We start from the raw sequence: 21,425 nt of genomic DNA on the forward strand, positions 1-21,425 counted from the left end.
TGCTTGATACATTATCAACGCACAACTGTGAATAATTAATTGTATTCTAATTCCAAGCATTTTTCTAACAGGCATATTTGACATATCTGAACATAAAGTATAAAATTTGTGAAGTTTAAAAAGTTATTTCTTCCTGACCAGTTTGGCTCAGTGGATAGAGCTTCAGCCTGCAGTCTGAAGGGTCCTAGGTTCAATTCCGGTCAAGGACATGTACTTGGTTGCAGGCACATCCCCAGTAGAAGGTGTGTAAGAGGCAGCTGATCAATGTTTCTAACTCTCTATCCCTCTCCCTTCCTCTCTGTAAAAAAAAAAAATCAATAAAATTTATTTTAAAAAATAGTTATTTCTTTAAAAAATGGCTTTGAGATGAAATTCACATACCAAACAATTCACCCATTTAAACTGTACAATTCAATGATTTTTAGTATACAACTATCATCACAATCATAATTTTCATAACTCCAAAAAGAAACCCTATATACATTAGTATTCATTTTCTACCAACATTCCTTAATCCTACCTTCTGGCAACCATTAACTTTTTTGTCTCTGTGGATATGTCAATTCTGAATATTTAATATAAATGAAATCATATATTAATATATGTATTTTTATAACTAACTTCTTTCACTTAATGTTTCTAAGGCCCACCCACATGCTATAAAATGTATCAGTATTTCATTCTTTTTCATTAATCAACTAGAGGCCCGGTGCATGAATTCGTGCATAGGAGGGGTCCCTTGACCTGGCCAGCGATCGGGGCCCATCGGGGTGCGGGGAGGGGCCACTGGAAGTTGGCCTGCCATAGGAGATTTGTTGTGGGAGCACACTGACCATCTTGGGCAGCACCTGCATAGAGCATCTGCCCACTGGTGGTCAGTGCGCATCATAGCAACCCATCGATAGTCACTTAGGCTTTTATATATATAAACTAGAGGCCTGGTGCAAGAAAATTCATGCACTGAAGGGGGGTGTTCCTCAGCCCGGCCTGCCCCCTTTCACAGTTTGGGAGCCCTCAGGGGTGGGAGGCAACCTGGCAATCAGGGAATGGCGATGCCCCATCATACCTCTGCTGCTGCCACTGCCGGCAGCACAAGCCTCAGTTGGCCCTGGTTACCTGAGCCTCAGGCGGCCTTGGGCGGCTGGGCAGCTGCCATCTGAGACTTGCCTGCACCTTGGGTTGGCCCTGGAGGACTCTGGAGGCAGATGTGCAGAGCAGTCAGACCCACCTGCCGCCCCAGCAGGGCTAAGGGGACTGGGCACCACCACCTTGTGCCTGTGGGTGCTGCCATCTTTCAGGGCATGGCATTAAATTAGCATATTCCCTCCTTATTGGCTGTGGGTGCTGCCATATTCGAGTGTGATGGTCAATTAGCATATTCCCTCCTTATTGGTTGTGGGCGCCACCATCTTTGTGATGGTTTGAGGGTCAATTAACATATTTCCTCTTTATTAGATACGCTAATATGCCATTATATGGTTGTATTGTATTTCATTTATCCATTCACCAGAAGACAAAACATTAGAACTGTTTCCACTTTTTAGCTATTATGAATAACGTTGTTATAAATACATGTTTTTGTGTTTTCATTATTTTTGGGATATAACTAGGAGTGGAATTGCTGGATGGTTAACTTTATGTTTAACATTCTGGGAACTGCCTTACTGTTTTCCAAAGCAGCTGTAGCATTTTACATTTCTACCAGCATGCATGATGGTTCTACTTTCCCCACTTGATTTTCCTTTTTTCTAAAAATTATTGTCATCCTAGTGGGGATGAACTGGTATCTCACTGATGTTTTGATTCTCATTTCCCTGATGGCTAGATGGGTATAGTTCTTTTTATGCACTTACTGACCATTAGTATAAATTCTTTAGAGAAATAGCTACTCAGATCCTTGGAATTCACTGAATGAGTAATGAAAGTAGTATGAAAATGAGCTGAGAGAATAATAAAGATTTCTAAGCTCTGGTGGGAAGGGGGATCTGGGAGTTGGTGAAGAGATGGAGCAAAAAGGAAAAAAAGAGAAAGAACTCATGGACACAGATGACAGTGTGGTGAATGGGTGGGAATGGAAGAGGGTTTATATGGGGGATAAATGGTGCTCCAAAAAAACCACCAAAATTAAAAAAAATACTAAAAAGTTTTCTGAATACAAGGTGCTCATGGGTTATTAAAAATAAATGTGTTTCTAATAATGCAACTTGGAAGGAAAGCAAAGATAAGAGGAAACTGATAATGATGGAGTGGAGATCTTAATGAAGCAAAAAATAGTTACCATAGAGGCATTTGAGCACACAAACTTGATGGTATGGGTTGGGGGATGATTTTTTCCTAGGTAAAATAGGAACCACATACCTACAGGTCATGTGTATAACTCCCAAATGATTGGAGGGATATGCCAAAGAGTTAGCCCCCAAAAACCGTAGTTGTAACAAACCGAAGTATTAGACCTGCTAGACTGGTGCAACTGTTCCTCTTTCCCACTAAACAACAGGAAGTGAAAACTATCAAGACAATCAGTAGAAGATACCCAGGCAAAGATTACCTCGCCATCCAGTTAGTAATTACTAATAACCCACTACTTTCTAGTGTATGGGTTTGGATAATAAATTATTTGGAAGAAAAGACATCCTATCTTTCTTGTGTTATGCTGTGATCTCCCATATTAACATCCTTTCAAGGCTTGTTTTTTTTTTTTTTTTAATCTCTTTTTCTTCTTGCCATTCATTTCCACTGGGTGCTTCACCATTGTGTACTACTCACTTCATAAACTCATTAATTCGTTCATGTTTTAATGAATCAGAGTGAAAACTAGACCTTGTAAGAATATTTGTCTGAAGAAAATGTTTCCAATGAGAGCCAAGTAAACATAGACGGGGACTTAATTATATGTTTTAAATACTAAGATAATTTTCCCTTACAAGGAGAAAATTGCTTTCTTTTGTTCTGTAATATATCTTATTGCATACAGTATATGGGAGGAACAGCACCTCGCCTAAGGTTAACTTTCTCATGTGACTATGAAACTTTCTCATCTTTACAGAGGATACCTGATAAATGGACCTGCCTTATGATTCAGCGACCCCACTTCTGGGAATTATGTGAAGGAACCCGAAATACTAATTCAAAAGAATTTATGCACCCCTAATGCTCATTGCAGTGTTATTTACAGTAAATATCCAAGATCTGGAAACAGCCCAAGTGTCCATCAGTAGATGAGTGGATAAAAAAGCTGTGGTATAATACTTTTATACAATGGCATATTACATGGCTATGAAAAAAGGAAACCTTACTCTTTACAACAGCATGAATGGACCTGGAGATTATTATGCTAAGTGAAATAAGCCAGTGGGCGTAGGTGCAGGTGGGCAAAGGGGGCGGGGAGGAATTGGGTAGAAAGAGACTTTACTTTGGATGGTGAGCACATTGTGCAGGGTGTAGATAATGTGTTACTGAACTGTACATTTGAAACCTGTATGGTTTTATTAACCAACATCACCCTAAAAGAGAGATCATCTCTAAAATGCCCTTCTCAAATTTTAAAGACTCCATTGTCAAAAACCTATTGTTGGCAAGGTTTTGTTTTGTTTTTTCCCTTCCCTTCCCTAACCAGCACCAAATGAACTAAAAAACTGAAGTATTTGAAGTAGCTACGGTGGACTAAAAGTTAGGCACATCTATAAGCAAGACAGTCAGGGACACATGGGATATGGTGTCGGGTCCCTCCTATAACAGTTTTTTCCTTGTGAGAGTGTATAAAGCTGGGGGCTCTGTGCTCACATGGAGGCAGGACCCCTCCGTGTTGCAGCCACAAAGTAGAAGGCAATGGAGAGAGGGGGGGGGGGCGGCGGGGAGAAAGAGGGAGGGACAACCTGATCTACTTCATTTCTTGCTGATGAGAACAACAAATCACCAAAAAGGTGGGTGCTTTCTCCCCCCAAACAACAAAATAAAGCCATTTTCAGGTTACTTCCTCCTCAACTAAAGTTTAATCTCTAATATTTGAAGTGAAAGTCACTTGGTTACTAAAATGTAATTATTTTAGAACAGAATTTCCCATTTCCAAAGTTAATTTTGGTACACGGGGACCTGGGGACCTGGAAAACGGGGACAAAACTCTTCTCTCCCCTCCAGAAAGGAACAATGAGAACTGTAGGTGGGCCACTAAAGAGCAGCCCCTGGGAAGCTGCACCCAGCAGAGGGGCCAGGGCTGCCTGAAGGCAGGACTCTGGGCATTAAGCACAAAAAACATCCTGGAAAATCCTAACAGGCATTCCATCTTTGGACACATGTTGACAGTAGTGTCACAATAAGGAAACATAGACTTTAACAACTATCTATATGCTATAGCATATTAAATACCACCTTAAACTCCTGGCGAATTAACTAATCTGGTTTAGATCATTGGCTTTGCCTGGATCTGCTTATCAAACAAGCCACTGACTGCAGAGGAGAATACAATAGGGCTAGAAACCCCTCACCTGCCCACTCCCATGAGCCCGAGCTGAGTCTGCATCAGGATGAAGAGAAAGGAGAGGCTCCACTCAAATCCCTCTTCCTCACAGTAACAGCTACCTTGAAGGGGAGGGCCTTTTGAGCATGAAACACATGGACAAGGCAGGCCACATGCATCTCCCAAAAGTGTTTGGTTTACTTACCCCTCCTCAAAGAATTTCAAAATTTGTTACCAGTCATTTAAAATTGAAACTTGACAGAAACATCTGAACTGCTGACTTCTCTTTAAAAATAATGAAAGCCCTGGCTAGTTTGGCTCAGTGGATAGAGCATCGGCCTGTGGACTGAAGGGTCCCAGGTTCGATTCTGGTCAAGGGCATGTACCTTGGTTTCGGGCACATCCCCAGTGGGGGGTGTGTAGGAGGCAGCTGATTGATGTTTCTCTCTCATCGATGTTTCTAACTCTCTCTCCCTCTCCCGTCCTCTCTGAAATTAATAAAGATATATTTAAATAAATAAATAAATAAATAAATAAATAAATAAAACAAAAGGACCTAGCAACACACAATTTATGCACATCGCCATTTTCATTAGGCTCTGTCTACTAGAATCCTAATGTGATATTTTCCCCTGGGCTTTAAGATCATTTATATAAATATTCTTGGTAGGTGTGATCAGCGTATGTTACCGTCTGTTTCAGCCAATGTGTGAAAGCATTATCAATTTTTAAACATTTAAAAACCAAATGGAGAACTAAAGACATTAAAAACAAATACTGATAGGGCAAAATGGCAAACTTAACATGCTCTAAATTTATTTCATACAACTTGGTCACACATTAACTTATCCATTATGCTTATGATTATCTGTACAGCTAGCAATCACTAGATTTCATCACTGGATTAAAGCTAAGGAATTGCCCATCACATAATGTGGATTCACAAACTAAGCCCATCATTGGGAATCTAGCCACATGGTTGAGAATGAGAGCAAATGCCCTACTAACCTGCATACCAGTTAGGATCTCAAATTAGTAACCAGGTTTACTTATTTCGATCACCTACCTTCAAGTATCAGAAATTATTTATATGAACAAGTATTGGACACAGTATATTTTAAAGTTGGTTGCAGACATAACACAGAAACTTCCTCCTGTGACCTCTATTCCATTACTCCAGTTCCCTTGCTTATTTCTATTTATTCGTGACCACTGCCCTCTGGAAGGCCATTTAGAGAGAGGTACATGTAAATCCTAAGTATGCCCATGAACATCCTCTACCTGGAAAACTGGAGAGGCATTCTCTTCCACTGAAACAGCATTTACCCTGCTTACTTTGCCTGGGAAAGCCAAGGAGTACCATGCCACACAAATAGGATCCGTTCCCCTCATGGGATACACCATTCTTCTATGTGCTTTTCAGAGTTTTTCTGGCTTAACCTAATCCCATCATCAGTCTTTCAATATGCCATTATAAATGGAGAAAAGTTCTCAAGCTTTCACTTTGGTAGCTGGCTTAATTACATCATTAATATCTGTATCATAAGGCTACTTTAGGAAACTACAGAGTTAGGGTACCAGCTGTTGAATCTTTTCCCATCCTTCCCCAACACAGATACACACCAATACTGGGCATTAGGATGGAGGGCAGGTGGGTAGCTCTTATACTTTCAGGCCTGTGGGGTGACCATCATGATTACAGGACTGCCAGATGTTGCAGGTAGCCCTTCGTTCAAGAAATGTGTATAGACTGAATAGTGTGGTCACTGCAAACCCCTATTTGCAAGCAGTGGAGGATTCATTTTTATTTATTTTTCAGATGTTTTAATTGCCTTTTTTTTTTAGAGAGAGGGGAGGGGAGAAGGAAAGGGAGAAACATCGATGTGAGAGCAGAACATCGATTGGCTGCCTCCTACACACCTCCTACAGGGGATCTAACCTGCAACCCAGGCATGTGCCCTGCCCAGGAATTGAGCCTGAGACCTCTCAGTGCCCAGGACTATGCCCAACCGAGTCACACAGGCCAGGGTACTATGCATTTTTAATGAAAGGCAAGAGGATAGAACATGTGATGCCCTGAGGAAATGTCAATTGAAGTTATACAAATTTCTCCAAGATTTGCAGACTCTGAATCAGTGTTTTGCTCTAAGACTTCTATCTAAACTCCTAAAAACAAAACCAACAAAATAAACCTCATCTCCATTCTAACCAAAACCAATTTGTTGTACCTTACACATTGCTGGTCATACTTTACCTGAGGACAGAGGGCTTCTAGCTGGCTTGCAGACATTCGAACAAGCTTTACACCTTCTTCATTGTTTGAAATAGAGCAGGCCAAGTTGGCAACCTAGAAGAAGGAACATATAAAAAGATCTTTGAAGATTTTTCTCTTGGACTGCAAAGAAAAACAAATATACACTTACCCTCACCCCTGACCTTTCCAGCTTATAAGGACACGTTTGGTTTTTTCTAGCTCTGTGCTGAGGAAATTACAGATTCATAACAAAGGTCACGTTGTGAGCTGGTGGCTGAACCTTGAAACATCCCACAGCCTGTAACTCACAGGCTCTACACAGGCTCTAACCTGCTTACACAGTAACTTCAGACAGAGAGAGGTTCTGGTGAGGGCAATAACGTGAGAGAAGCTACAGCATCAAGGACATCAGAAAAGAATTGTGGATATACTCAAATAAAAATGTACTTTGCAGCTGTTCTTAAAGTAAGGAAATAGAAATACTAAGTTATTATTCTCATTTGACATGTGAATGGATGCTTTTCATTAGCACACAAGGTTATTTTTTCAAATTAAAAAATAGCATTAAGAAAACATCAAGGCCATCCTCATCAGAAAAGGAAGAAGAAACAGGGATGATGTTCTACCGTTAAGAACAAAACTGTCCTCCACCTGGGTTCTCAAAAGCACTGACAGCTGGACTCTTTCTTGAACAAGGCTATTTCACTTGAACTAAAATCTTTACCTTCCCATCCACTCTCAATGACAGTGCTCATGCCAGTCTTTCCAAGTTGTGTTATAATTCCTCTGCCGTAGCTCTGGCTATGCTGAGAATGGTGCTCGGTAGTGACTGCCAGGGCTGTGATCACCTGTCCATGTTCCTAAATGAACAGGCTTGCCAATTCCATTAGTAACACGGAGACCAACTGAATACATGGTGCTGAGACACATCCTTCCCCCAGATGCAAACTGAATTATGAATGGCAGTTGAAATCAGAGGTACTTTCCAGGAACTTAAATGCCAGAGTAAACAAGGACAGTGACAATAACCTTTGATTTTTTCACTTCTCTACCCAACTTAAGCACACAAAGGCACAAGAAAAATTATATACTATTATGGCTGTTGTTTGCTATGTTACAGTTGGGGATTATCAGTTTTCTGTAAGACTGCTAACTACCAGAATCCTGCAATGCTAATCACAAGGAGAAACAAAAGAATGAACATGCGACCTGCATTACCACCATTTGTCCACCATCCAGAACTGAAATATCATGGCTGACATGTACACATAAGGAACTGTTTGACATAGAAATTGGGACTCAAAAGAACTACTGACCCAGAAAGAAACTCACTATAGACTGATTCATTTGCCTCTCAGCATAACCATTATTGCTTGTCTCATTTTCGGTTCTTGTAAGTGTATTTCTAGTATCACATGAGCTCACTCATCTAGGGGAAATGATGAGCATCATAGACTGATGAACAAGAACAGCATCGATCAGACTGTTGGACCTCAGAGGAAAGGTAGAGGAGGGTGGGGATAAGGGAGAGAGATCAACCAAAGGACTTGTGTGCATGCATATGAGCCTAACCATGGCCATGGACAACAGAAAGTGGGAGAGGGCTTGCATGGGGAGGGGTTTGGGATAGGAATGAGGGGATGAGGACAAATATGTGATACCTTAATCAATAAAGTAATTAAAAAAAGAATGAACATGCATTTAAAATAAAAGGTAAGGAAATAGAAAATTAAATCAGGTCTCTAAATGTTTAGTGGCCTTCAAAATTCACATAAAGAAGTAACAGATATACTCCCTGAAGACTACAATTCTACTTTCTGGTGTCAACTGGACCTGAGCCAAGAGACACTTTGCTCTTCATGATGACAGTTTATAGAGATGATTGTAGATTCCTATTTGTTTTGAAATTACTATGAAATATGACCTACACTAAATTTTGTAAACTTTTAAAAAACATTACCCCTCAATTATATATTTTATGATGCTATAATGAAGGAGAAAGCTTAAATTAGATGAGTTCATGAATCTACAACTTCTACTGTCATAAGAATTTTGAAAAACAATGTACATGTGAGGGTGACACTAACTACCGTGTTTCCCCGAAAATAAGACATTCCCTGAAAATAAGACCTAGCGCAACTTTGGGAGAAAAATTAATATAAGACACTGTCTTATTTTCGGGGAAACAGGGTAGCAGTTTGGAACTAACAGAGGCCCTGGGAGGTGAGTGTACCAATGCCTAGCACCTGTCCCACGCCCCCATTGAAGAGGCCAGCCACATGCTAGCTGCAGGAAGGCCTGCCACTGCGTTTCTGCCTTCCATGCTCTCGTCTCTACTCTACTTCCAATCTATGTCCTCCCTATTGTATGAATCTGATAAAACTAGAAAAACATTTAAATTAAGAAGCAAAAAGATTATATAAAGTGTTTTCTCCTATAGATCAGACACAGGAGTGAGTGTGTGTGGCTGAGGGTGAAAGGCTGACTTCTGTAAAGCATCTTTCCTGATATAAATCCTAACAAAACAAAGGTTATGGAAGACTTGCTCTTTATTTTAAAACATTGCTTAAAAACATTTCTAATGTACTGCTGAAGCAGTAATGTTCAGCAAGAGCACACTGTCTGTTTCAGGAAGCCATCCTGCTTAACCTGGGAGGCAGCAGCAGCGCCTGTCAGAGTCTTCTCCAGATGGATGCTCAATTCTCTCCCCAGGGACAGGCTACTCACTTCTAACAATGACAAACGTGCAAATGCAGTATCTCAACCATAGCTCTCTGAGAGGCTAACCTCATGTACTATGCCAGGCATCAGGGAAAGCTGGGGCTGAGGGGAGGGGCTTCCTAAAAGCCTCCATCTGGGGCTCTAGGAATCTGGGTGGCAGCTAAGACTGAGACAGTGTGAATTAAAAACACTCAGAGCAGCTAACTCCCAGGGAACCTGGCAGAGCAAGAACTTAGTAATCAGCATCTCTACATTTGTTCTGGGAATAAATTATTATATCTTTGCTATCACAGTAACTTGAGGTATTAACAGTTTAAATATCTTTGATTCCTGCTAATCCAAGAGGTAGACTGAGACGGACACAATGACTTCTAGCTTTGAAATCATGAAGGCCTCCCCCCCCCCACACCCCCCAATTGATTTTATAGAGAGAGGAAGGGAGAGCGAAAAGGGAAGGGGGGTGGGGGGAAGAGAGCAACATTGATTTGTTGTTCTACTTATTTATGCATTCATTGGTTGTTTCTTGTATGTGCCTTGTCTGGGGATTGAACCCCAACCTTGACATAAACGAGATGATGCTTTAATCAACTGAGCTCCGCGGCCAGGGCATGAAGGCCTCTTGCACTGTTTCTGCCTGGATCTTGTTAAAGAGCAGGACATTTCAGAAAACTTGCAACTCGCTGATTAAAAAAAACAGACCTGGCCGAAACCGGTTTTGCTCAGCGGTAGAGCGTCGGTCAGAAAGGTCCCAGGTTCGATTCCGGTCAAGGGCATGTGCATTGGTTGCGGGCATATCCCCGGTTGGGGGTGTGCAAGAGGCAGCTGGTTGATGTTTCTCTCTCATCGACGTTTCTAGCTCTCTATCTCTCTCTCTTCTTCTCTGTTAAAAATCAATAAAATATATTAAGAAAAAAACAACAACAACAACAACAACAAAAACAGTCCTGGGTTTTTGCTGGTTTCAGGACTAGCCCAGTAATAACCTGTGCTGTGAAGGAGAGTGCCACAGCCAGGCTGTGTCAGATCAACAAATATGACAATTTGTACAGGACAGAAAAACAACTCAGACATTTAGAAAAGCTCTACCTTTACTCCACACTTGATTTTTACTTAAATAAAATGTATGAAACGAAGTAGTAAAATGTCCCATATTATGACTATTTCCCTCTATTGTACACGTACTGATGACTTTAAATAAAGTGCAGATTTGTTCAAGTCACATACAGTTCTTCCCACTGCCCTCAGTAACTGCTCATGGCTTTACATTCAGATGAAATGTGACACTGCCCCTTACTCTGGAACCTCTGCAGGAAGAAAAAGATTTTTTTTGTTCTTGGTGATAAATTAATGACCTACTCTAACATCTCATCCATTCTGTGGCATAAAACAAGTAGAAAAGTGTGGAAAAGGAAGCTTTAAAGTCTAAGTAGTAACATCACAACCTAAGAGGCCATAAGCTCAAAACCTGCATGACTTGCCATTGGCTGCGGGTCAAGCTACCACCTTAGTTTTTGTCTTAAAAATGATTGAGTCTGAACTCTCAAAAAATCCAAAATAATAATAACTCAACTTTTCCAAACTGTCATATATCTGTGAACTCCCAAATGCATGTCATATAAATTTCAAAACCACTCAAGAAATTTCTAGCAATTACTCCCCAACCCACGGGGAACATGATGATGGAACAGAGGTCAAACCTAAATATTCCCAATTTCCAGTAAAGGTTGCTGGCTACCTTATTAGGAGAAACAAGGTATGTTACAAAAAAACGAAGTATGCATGGGTGATGGAAAAGTTCCACATTGGATTGTGGTGAAGGTTTTATTGTACTGTAAATTTAGAAAAAAGAAGAAAAAATCACTGAATTGTATACTTAAAATGGGTAAAATTTGTTATATAAATTGTATCTCAATAATGTTGTTTTTATTTTTTAATGCAGGTCTAAGCAGATAAGTGATTAAGGTAAACTGTCAGAGGCTAGAAATGAGAAAGCAGAAATTCACAGAGGTAAGCAAGCACTGAAAACAGTGTTCACTTGGAGTAGGGTAGGTAGGTGGAAATAGGGTACCAACTATTCTGTGATCAGAACTTTTTTTGTTTTTTTAAAATATATTTTTATTGATTTCAGAGTGGAAGGGAGAGGAAGAGAGAGGTAGAAACACCCATGATGAGAGAGAATCATTAATTGGCTGCCTCCTGCACACCACCCACAGGGGTGTAAGTATAGAAATTACATTATTTACTTGGCCCAAAAAACTTTTAGGCTTAGGAGGTCACTTGTTAGTAGTATCCCTAAACAACTGGCAGAAGCAAATATAAATGAAAATTTTCTCGGATAAAAGGTGATCTAATTCCAGGCCTCAAAGAATTCCCACATACAAAATGCGAGGATGTGAAGTCACAATAAAAATGCATAAAGTACACAGGAAATAAGCTATCTGGGGCTAAAGTAAGCAAAAGAACTGAGTAATCAAATCCACAATAACTATAGATACTCAAATGATCAAAAATGGAATATTAAAAATGTTTCTTCTGTTAATAGAAAGAAAAAAGAAAGTAACCAAAGTAGAGACAAGGAAAAAATACACTCAAAATGACTACACAGATCTGAGCCCTGGCCTGTGTACAGGCTCAGTTGGTTAGAGCATCATCCCATGCATGGCAGGGTCTCAGGTTGGATTCCCAGGCAGAGCATAAATCTAGGTGATGGGTTTGATCCCCAGGCAGAGTGTAAATGGGAAGCATTTGATGTTTCTCTTAATGTTTTTCTCTCCCATTCCCTTCTCCCTTCCTCTCTCTAGAATCAATGAAAAACATATCCTCAGGTGAGGTTTTTGTGTTTGTTTTTAATTACTAATGAGGATTAAAAAAATAGACTAGGCGGATTTGAGAAAGATCAAAATTCAATTTCACATGAAAAGTTATAACATCTGGCACTACAAGAAATATAAAATAATCTTGACTAAAGACTGCTAAAAGAAGAATTACTAACCTATAAAGTCAAACTTAGGAATTATTAAAACACACACACACAACAAAAATAGAAATCTCTATAATATGGAAGTCATAAAAGAAATTATGAGACATGCAAGATAAAATGAGGACTACTATTCAACTATGAGTAACTTCAGAAGGAAAGACAGAAAAAAAATGGAACAGAGGCAATGCTTAACCTTTTCAAAGTGAATGATATTTAAATTTTAGATTTGGAAAGGCAAATTCTAAGCAGAATAAATAAAAGAAATCCAGTCCTGGTCAGTTTGGCTTGATGGTTAAGAGGTCTAAGTTTGGTTCTGGTCAAGGCATGTATCATGCGCCCCAGGGCATGTGCAGGAGGTAACCTACTGATATGTCTCTCTCACTTCGATGTTTCTCTCTTCCTTCCCCTACCACCTCGGCCACTCCCTTCCACTATCTCTAAAAATCAATGGAAAAAATATCCCTGAGTGAGGATTAACACCCCTCCCCCCCAAAAAAAAGGTCCATCCCCTGACCCACTGCAATGAAGCTTTAGAACAAGATTATTGTCTAAACAACAAGATTTTTAAAAATAAATATATTTTTATTGATTTAAGAGAGGGAGAGAGAGAGATAGAAACATCAATGATGAGAGAATCCTTGATTGGCTGCCTCCTGCACGCCCCCCACTTGGGATCAAGCCTGCACCCACGCATGTGTCCTTGACTGGAATGGAACCTGGGACCTTTCAGTCTGCACGTTGACGATCTATCCACTGAGCCCAATTGGCTAGGGCAAGACAAGATTTTTATATAGCCAGAAAGTAAATACAAATTATGACTGATGACTTTTCAACAGCAACCATGGAAGCCAGAGATAAAGAATATCTTCAGCCCGGGCCAGTTTGGTTCAGTGGATAGAGCATCAGCCTACAGACCGAAAGGTCCCTGGTTTGATTCCTGATCAGGACACATGCCCAGGTTGGAGGCTCAATCCCCAGTAAGGGGTGTGCAGGAAGCAGCCAATCCATGATTTTCTCTTATCACCACTGATGTTTTTCTCTCTCCCTTCCTCTCTGAAGTCAATAAAAATATATTTTAAAAGAATTAGAGCACAATAAAGACATTAAGTCAAAATTAAAACAAAAAGAGCATTTACTGCAGACATGTCTTCCTCCCTCCCACTAAAGGAGTTTCTAATGACTATGCTTCAGGAAGAAGGGAAGTAATCCCAGAAGGGAGGCTTAATATGCAAGAAGAAATGGAAGCAATGAAAATATGATATAATATTTATGCAAACTTGGGGGGAAAAAACAAATAAAACAATACCAATAGTATCTAACTCAGGGGACTATAATTTAAGAGAATCAAAATACTGGACAATATTTAAGTTGGAGAAGGGAGTTAAAACATTCTAAGATAGTGGTTGCCAATCTTTTGGACCTTACAGGCCACCAGTGGTCTGCAGACCACCGGTTGGCAACTGCTGTTCTAAGAGACTTACATTGTTTCAGGAGAAAAAGATACTGATTAACTTTAACCTCTGAGTTAAACATGTTTGCTAAAATAGCCAGTTACCACTAATGAAACAGAGGGTATATGATTTCCAAACAAAAGTGAGGGGGGGCGGGGAGGAAATGGCAAGGCTCAATCAATCAAAAAAAGGAAGGAGAAAGGATAGAAACAGAGGAATAGGAAGGAGAAAACAGCCCTGGCTAGTCTGGCCCAGTGGATGGAGCGTTGGGCTGTGGACTGAGGGGGTCCCAGGTTCGATTCCAGTGAAGGGCACATGCCCAGGTTGTGGGCTCGATCCCCAGTGGGGGGCATGCAGGAAGCAGCCAATTAATGAGCCAATTAATGATCATTGGTGTTTCTCTCCCCCTCTCCCTTCCTCTGAAATAAAAAAAAAAAGAGAGAGAACAAAATGCAATGGTAAAATGAATCCACATATCATAATAATGAATGTATATGTACTAAACTCTAACAGAAAAGAAAAACCCTGCTAAGCTGAATAATAACTAAGCATATGCTCTTTACAAGATACATTTAAAACATAACAAAACAAATGTTGAATTTTATTTTTAAAAAGGAGAAAACAATGCTGGGATGACCAGGAGAAAGCACACAGACTCCCAATATTGTCACTGGGAGGCCATATGCTGGTTAGCCCCTCACCAGATCACAGCTGTCTGGATCTCGACTCAGTAGCAATGGAATGTTATGATCTTGCCTTTTTAAAAGAAACTTAAAAGAAAATCATGTGAGATCTGTCACTATATGTTAAAATGTTGAGGACCCCCCACCTACTTAATCATTAACTGTCCCTTATAGAAAAACCCTATGTAAGGATTTTTTTTTTTTTTTTTTCCCAGAGAGAGAGAGAAAGAGAGATGGATAGAGGGATAGAAACATCGATAAAAATGTCACCCTAACCGGTTTAGCTCAGTGGATAGAGCATGGGTGTGTGGACTCAAGGGTCCCAGGTTCGATTGCAGTCAAGGGCATGTACCTTGGTTGTGGGCACATCCCCAGCATGGAGTGTGCAGGAGGCAGCTGATCGATGTTTCTCTCTCACCGATGTTTCTAACTCTATCCCTCTCCTTTCCTCTCTGTAAAAAAATCAATAAAAATATATTTTAAGATGGGGGGTGGGGGAAGACGAGAGAGAGAGAGAGAGAGAGAGAGAGAGAGAGAGAGAGAGAGAGAGAGAGAGAGAGAGAGAGAGAGAGGTGTCATTGATCGGCTGCCTCTTACATGCCCCCTGCTGGAGATCGAGCCTGCAACCCAGGTATGTACCTTGACTGGGAACCAGTGACCTCTTGGTTCCTAGGTCGACAGACAATTGCTGAGCCAAGCCAACCAGTCTGTAAGGATTCTTTTTACATTTTATTTTTAGGATAGGCTTATTTTCCCTGGGGGAAAAAAGGAGGGATGGGCATCCTTCCTCCATTTTAAAGACAAGGACTACACAATTAACTGTTTCATCCTTTTCTCCCTGCTACTAGGAAGTGCAGTGCCAAATCCAAACTCAAGAATGGCAATTATAGATCATAATTATCTATTAATCTTTTCCTAGGGTCTGGATTTCTGGATACACATTATTTTATATGGTTTTATTCTAAATAAGCTGTCAAATCTAATTTTAGGAATAGGTAAGATATAACTAAGTATCTCTAGCAACAGGATTAGTAGTAGTGGATTTACTAAAACATCATAAGCTATTATTTTAAACAACTTGCCTATTTGTATTTTTAAAAGGCTTTCGTTTGTAAATCACCACTCAGATGATACTGTAATCAGTTCCATTTATGTGGCATCATATATACCCCTTTAAAAGTTCCCTATTTATATCTAACTACCTGAATTATCTAATAGTAAAGGTAGAATGGGGTGCCTGCCTAAATATTAGTTCATCTGGTCTACTGATGAGGAAATGGGAGGCCTACACTCTTTCCTGAAGCAGGGCCAGGGTCGGGCAAAGTGCTCCCACCCCACCCTTATCAATGGTAAAGAGGAAAAATCCTGATGCTCCTGAGAACAATGTTCACCCACTGCCTTCACCTGACTGTCCCAAATTCTGACTGGTGGTTAAGTTCAGCCAAAAATGCTTATTAGGGGATAAGGTGCTAAAATAGCACATGCAAGACACTTTTGCCTCACACATTAATCTGAACTTACAGACCTTGAAAATGTGAGAAGACCACGCTCAATATGCTTAGAAAATTCTTCTGGAATCCAAGGTCAGCATTCCCCCCAAGAACACCTACCTCACTGTTTTCATGCAAATGTCCTATAGTCCTAAAAAGTTGAAGCTTCATTTAATTTGCTATTTGCAAGAATGTTATCTTATAGTATTATTCAGAGGCAATGAGAAAATACCCAAGATGTCACAGGTAGATTGTATGAAGTCAGTGTTTAATTCAAATGCTCCTTCCAGAGTCTTCTTCAAGGCCACTATACTACACAGTATCAGCATACCATAGAATAAAAGTTAAAATGCAGATCATTCAATTTGCAGTACAAACACATTTCAAGCCAATAAAGCCATACCCTATGAAGTCCTGGATAATGGGAAATACTTGGAAGGCAGAAGGGGAGCCCCACAAGCAATAATAATCCAGCTCAACAGCATACCAGTTACATTTACATTTTGGTTCTTAACTCAAGGCAATGAACAAGATATCATCTTACTGTAGCAAGTTCATTATAATAAGGGGTCCATTTTAATTCAATGTCTGGGCTAACGGGAAAGGGATACTAAATGATACATAGTTTTTACAGGCAAGATTTCATGAATGGCATTTTTTTTCTGTTTCACTCTGAATTTGTGAAACTATAAAGGGGCTCAGAAGAGAACAAAATTAAAGGGGAAAACGAATTGATCTTTAGCTACTAAGCTGCTTACAAAGGTGGTGGGCAAAAAATGAAGCAAGTAAAAAGAATATATAGGTGTTACACTATTGATAAAAAGGTATTATTTCTGACAGAAAATAAATGTTTCACCTCAATATACTTAAAATTGAAGAACTTAAATCACTAACTTAATGTGAGAAAGAGTCAAATATAAAAGGTAGTTACTGCTTCCTGAAGTACAGCCATGCCCTTGTGTAAACAAACTAGAGGCCCGATGCACAAAATTCACGCAAGGGGCTCAGTCCTCACAGCTTTGGCCAGCCCTGGCTTTGTCTGGAAGATAATCTGGCTGTTCGGTCTAATTAGCGTATTAGCTCTTTATTGTATAGGATCAAAGCAAAGCCCTCAGTGCTAGAAACAGAAGAAAATGGAGAAGAGAAGTGTTACCCAGCTCACCAACATTGACCCTCAACTTCTAATCCCCTACTTACTGGCCTTGGACAGCACAACCTGTACACACCCCTCACATAAGAAAGGAGGCTTCGATACTTTGAATAGGCAGGGCGGTACTGGATTTCACTGACTGCTGTGCTGTTAGTCAGAGGTCCTAGCCAAACTTTGTGAAAATAAGTTCAGAGCAACCTCACAGCAAACACCGTTACTTGCTTTTTCATGTAAAATCACAAAAGTCACTTAATAAGGATCCAATAGGCAGCCGGCAGCACACAGCCTTCCGAACAACTGTTTGCACATAGAGGGACTGGAGAAATTCACTCTGTTCATATGTAAAACCTCAAGAGTCAGTATGAGGCTTTATTCTTAAAACTAAGCCTGTATTTCCATAATGTGATATACAAAGAAGACACCATTAAAGGTTTTCCTTTCTAAGTGGGTGTTATCCTTAATACTACTCAAAAACTATTAATACCATTGGAAGCAGCTTTACATGGTACCCCATATTAAAGCATAACCTTTTAATACTATTTTATCTGGTCAGAGGGGAAAGTATTTCTATTAAAGCAATAAAGAAGACTTCCACAAACCAAATTAGCAAATGCCAACACATCTGTTCCAATTTTATTTTGGTCACATATTAAAATGCTGCTTAAATAACAGCTTTTGCTCAGCTTCCTTTCAAATGCTGATAAAACGGATATAATCTCAGCACCATTTATGCTACATTATAAAAAACATATACGCTACATACATTTATTTTGATTGTCACTCTCACTTTAGTATGCCATTCATTTAATATAGTAATAATCTTATGCTTATTACATTTGAGAACCAGTAGATTCATACCTCTAATTGCTATTGAGCATCTTCTGTGTTACAGGCACTGTTCTAGGCCCATGTTCTCAAAGAACTTACATTCTATTAGAGCATGGTGTCAGAACAGAGAAGAAAAAAATAAAACAAACCCAATAATTTCAGATAGTGAAAAGTGTTATGAGGATTATGTATCAGGTGGTAGGGTGAAAAAAATGGCAGAGGGTGGTATGGAGGGAATGAAGGATCCACAAAAACCTCTCTGCAAAGGTAACATTTTGGCAGAGATGTATATGAGAAGTGGACAGAGAATTCTAGGCAAAAGGCCAGGGAGTGAAAAAGATATGAGGTGGTGACATGTCTGGGTATTGTATGGTTAAAGAGAAAGAAGTACTAGTAGTCTAGCATGGGGGGACTAAAAGGTAAGCAGACACAGGACAATAGGCAGTTGGAAAGGCAGTCAGGTACCTTATGGACTATAAGAATCTGAATTTTAGGATTTTATCCCGATTTTGTCTAAAAGCCATGAAGAGTGATGGTAGAGAGGGTAATATTGATGGATCCTGAAACAAAAGAATGACATAATCTGATTTAAAGGTATTATTTCTGACAGAAAATAAATGTTTCACCTCAATATACTTAAAATTGAAGAACTTAAAGAAATCACTAACTTAATGTGAGAAAGAGTCAAATATAAAAGGTAGTTATTGCTTCCTGAAGTATAGCAAAAGAGAGGGGGGAGGGAGAGAGAGAGACACTAAAGAGGGGCAAGAGTGCGAACAATAGAATCAATCAGGAGGCTGTTGCAGAAGTCCAGTGAGAGATGATGGCTTGGATATGGGAGGTGACCATGGAAATAAAGGATATGGACACTTGTGAATTAAATATGGACCATGAAAAATAAATAAGGGGAAAGAAGAATCAAGGATGACTTCTAGACTTTTGGCTTGAACAACTAGGTGGTACAATGGCAAATAAAAAGTAAAAGAATGTTTCTCAAACTACTATATGTAATAGTAAAAGACTAAAACAACCTAAATAACATAGATGCTTCATGATAGGGTGCTGGTTACATAAATCGACTAATAACTGTAAGCAGTCATTATAAATGCTATAAATGAGTACTTCATAATGCAATGAAACAGATATGAAAAACAAGGCAAAAACAAATTACATCATAAAACATTGATAACACTGGCCTAAAAAAAAATCATAATAATAACACCAAAAAAATCAGTATATCAATTTTGTAGACTTTCTAAAAAACCAACCCACATATAGATAAAATAAGTATGAATCTACTCCAAATTGTTACTCCTTATTTTCCAAATTTTCTAAAATGAACTTGTATTTCTTTTATAGTTTTTTTTAAGCTACATTTTTAAATGGTACTGTCCCCTAACAGTATATAGTCTAAATTGGCACTTTAATCTTTTCTCCCCAAGCACCTTGCTGCATAGGGATGCTGTCAGAGGCTCTTATGCTAATATATAAAAAACCAGGGGCTGTCACGACCTAAACGACCAGATGGATGACCAAACAGCAGACTGCGTGGGGCAACAAGGCTGGCAGGAGAGTGAGTGAGAGATGACAAATGACTGAACAGCAGGCTGCGTGGGGTGACCAGGTCAGCAGAGGGGGCAGTTGGGGGCGATCAGGCCAGTGGGTGGGGGGTAGTAAGGGGCAACTAGGCAGGCAAAGGGTGGTGGTGAGGGGGACAGTTGGGCAGTTGGGAATGATCAAGCAGGCAGGCAGGTAAGTAGTTAGGAGCCACTGGTCTTGACTGCCAGTTTAGGCCTGATCCCCAGAAACCCCCCAAGGGGTCCCAGACTGGAGGGTGCAGGCTGGGCTGAGGAGATTTCCCCCCACCCCCAGCACGAATTTCATGCACTAGGCCTCTGGTCTCTAAAAAAGAAGTTGGGTGAATAAGCCCAGCAGTGTTACCATAGAGCAACCCTGGGCAAATTGGCTGATGCAAGTTTTATGTACATCTAGAGCTCTAGATCCCTACTGCAGCAATCATACAGCATCCCCAAATGTTTCTGGGAAGAGGCCTGGCTTCACTTCAGTGTCGAAGGCCACATTTTCTAATACCCAATAAATCAGACCCTTTAGGAATCAACTGTAAGAAGAGTTCATCTATCTGATATACAGCAACATCCAAGTGTTTATGGAGAAAATTAGAGGGGAGAGGGAGATGGGAAGATGGAGAGGAAGATATTACTGGACAGCATAACAACGGGGGGAGCAGATAGGCAGCTGGAATCTACGAAGAAGCTGCTAGCATATAGCACAGAAATAGCATATATGTGATTTCTATAGTTACCCCAATTTTAAGAAGGATACTAAAAAGGAAATGAGGGTAATAGTATAAACATGTTTTATCTAGATAACTTAGAGAGCAAGACAAAAATAAAGGGATTCTTATCTGCCTGAAAGGCCAACTATATACAAAGAATTATTCAATCTAGAGAATGATTTCTATAATAGTAGCAAGCTAAAAGGTTCTATTCTATGCCCTGTCTTAGATAATTTTCTAAACATCAGATTGAATAAAGGAGAAAAGATACTTATTTGAGAAAGAGAAAGAGAAAGAGAAAGAGAAAGAGAAAGAGAAAGAGAAAGAGAAAGAGAAAGAGAAAGAGAAAGAGAAAGAGAAAGAGAAAGAGAAAGAGAAAGAAAGAGAGAGAGAGAGAGAGAAAGAGAGAGAGAGAGAGAGAAAGAGAAAGAGAAAGAGGAGGAGGAGGGAGGAAAAGAGAAAGGGAGAGGGAGAGAGGGAGAGAGGGAGAGAGGGAGAGAGGGAGAGAGGGAGAGAGAAAGAGAAAGAGAAAGAGAAAGAGAAAGAGAAAGAGAAAGAGAAAGAGAAAGAGAAAGAGAAAGAGAAAGAGAAAGAGAAAGAGAAAGAGAAAGAGAAAGAGAAAGAGAAAGAGAAAGAGAGAGCAAGAGCAAGAGCAAGAGCAAGAGCGGGCATTATAATACTAGGAGTAACGCCTTCAACAATCCTGACAGGACAGAACATTAGACTGAATCTAAGAAGGATGTACTGGGTGACTGTCAAAACCACAAAGAGAGCCAAACAACAACTGTACTTACACAGACAAGAATGGAATGGAGGGGACTGAACAGCAGCACCTCTAGAGGGGAAACCCTGGGCTGCCTGTGAGCTTGGTGAAATTACAAACGGAGGTCACTGCCCAAAAAGCTAAAAGCAACCTGAGATACACTGGTCGAGCCTCCCTCTGGAACGATGGAAGCCTTGGCTGCTCTACTTCATCTGCCTCTCCTCTGCACAGGCGTTCAGAGAAGAGGCAGATGAAGAGAGCCTCTGAAAGGTCTGAGGAATTATCCGGAGAAGGGCTGTCTAATAGAAATACAATGTGAGTTATATAAACATTTTTAAAATTTCCAGTAGCCA

The 21,425-nt window shown here is 40.0% G+C and overlaps 1 protein-coding gene across 2 annotated transcripts in view; it reads right to left on the bottom strand.

Annotated features, from left to right (window-relative positions):
• Positions 1-21,425, bottom strand: part of CTNNA1 (catenin alpha 1) — a 173,833-nt gene that overhangs the window by 19,552 nt on the left and 132,856 nt on the right. For both annotated transcript variants that reach the window (XM_084885052.1, XM_084885053.1), the window contains one exon: positions 6,711-6,803. In XM_084885052.1, coding sequence (XP_084741178.1) covers positions 6,711-6,803 — 93 coding nt within the window. The remainder of the gene's footprint in view (positions 1-6,710; positions 6,804-21,425) is intronic.

This window comes from Pipistrellus hanaki (assembly GCF_964339955.1).
Source record: "Pipistrellus hanaki genome assembly, chromosome: 5".
Taxonomy (NCBI): Eukaryota; Metazoa; Chordata; class Mammalia; order Chiroptera; family Vespertilionidae; genus Pipistrellus; species Pipistrellus hanaki.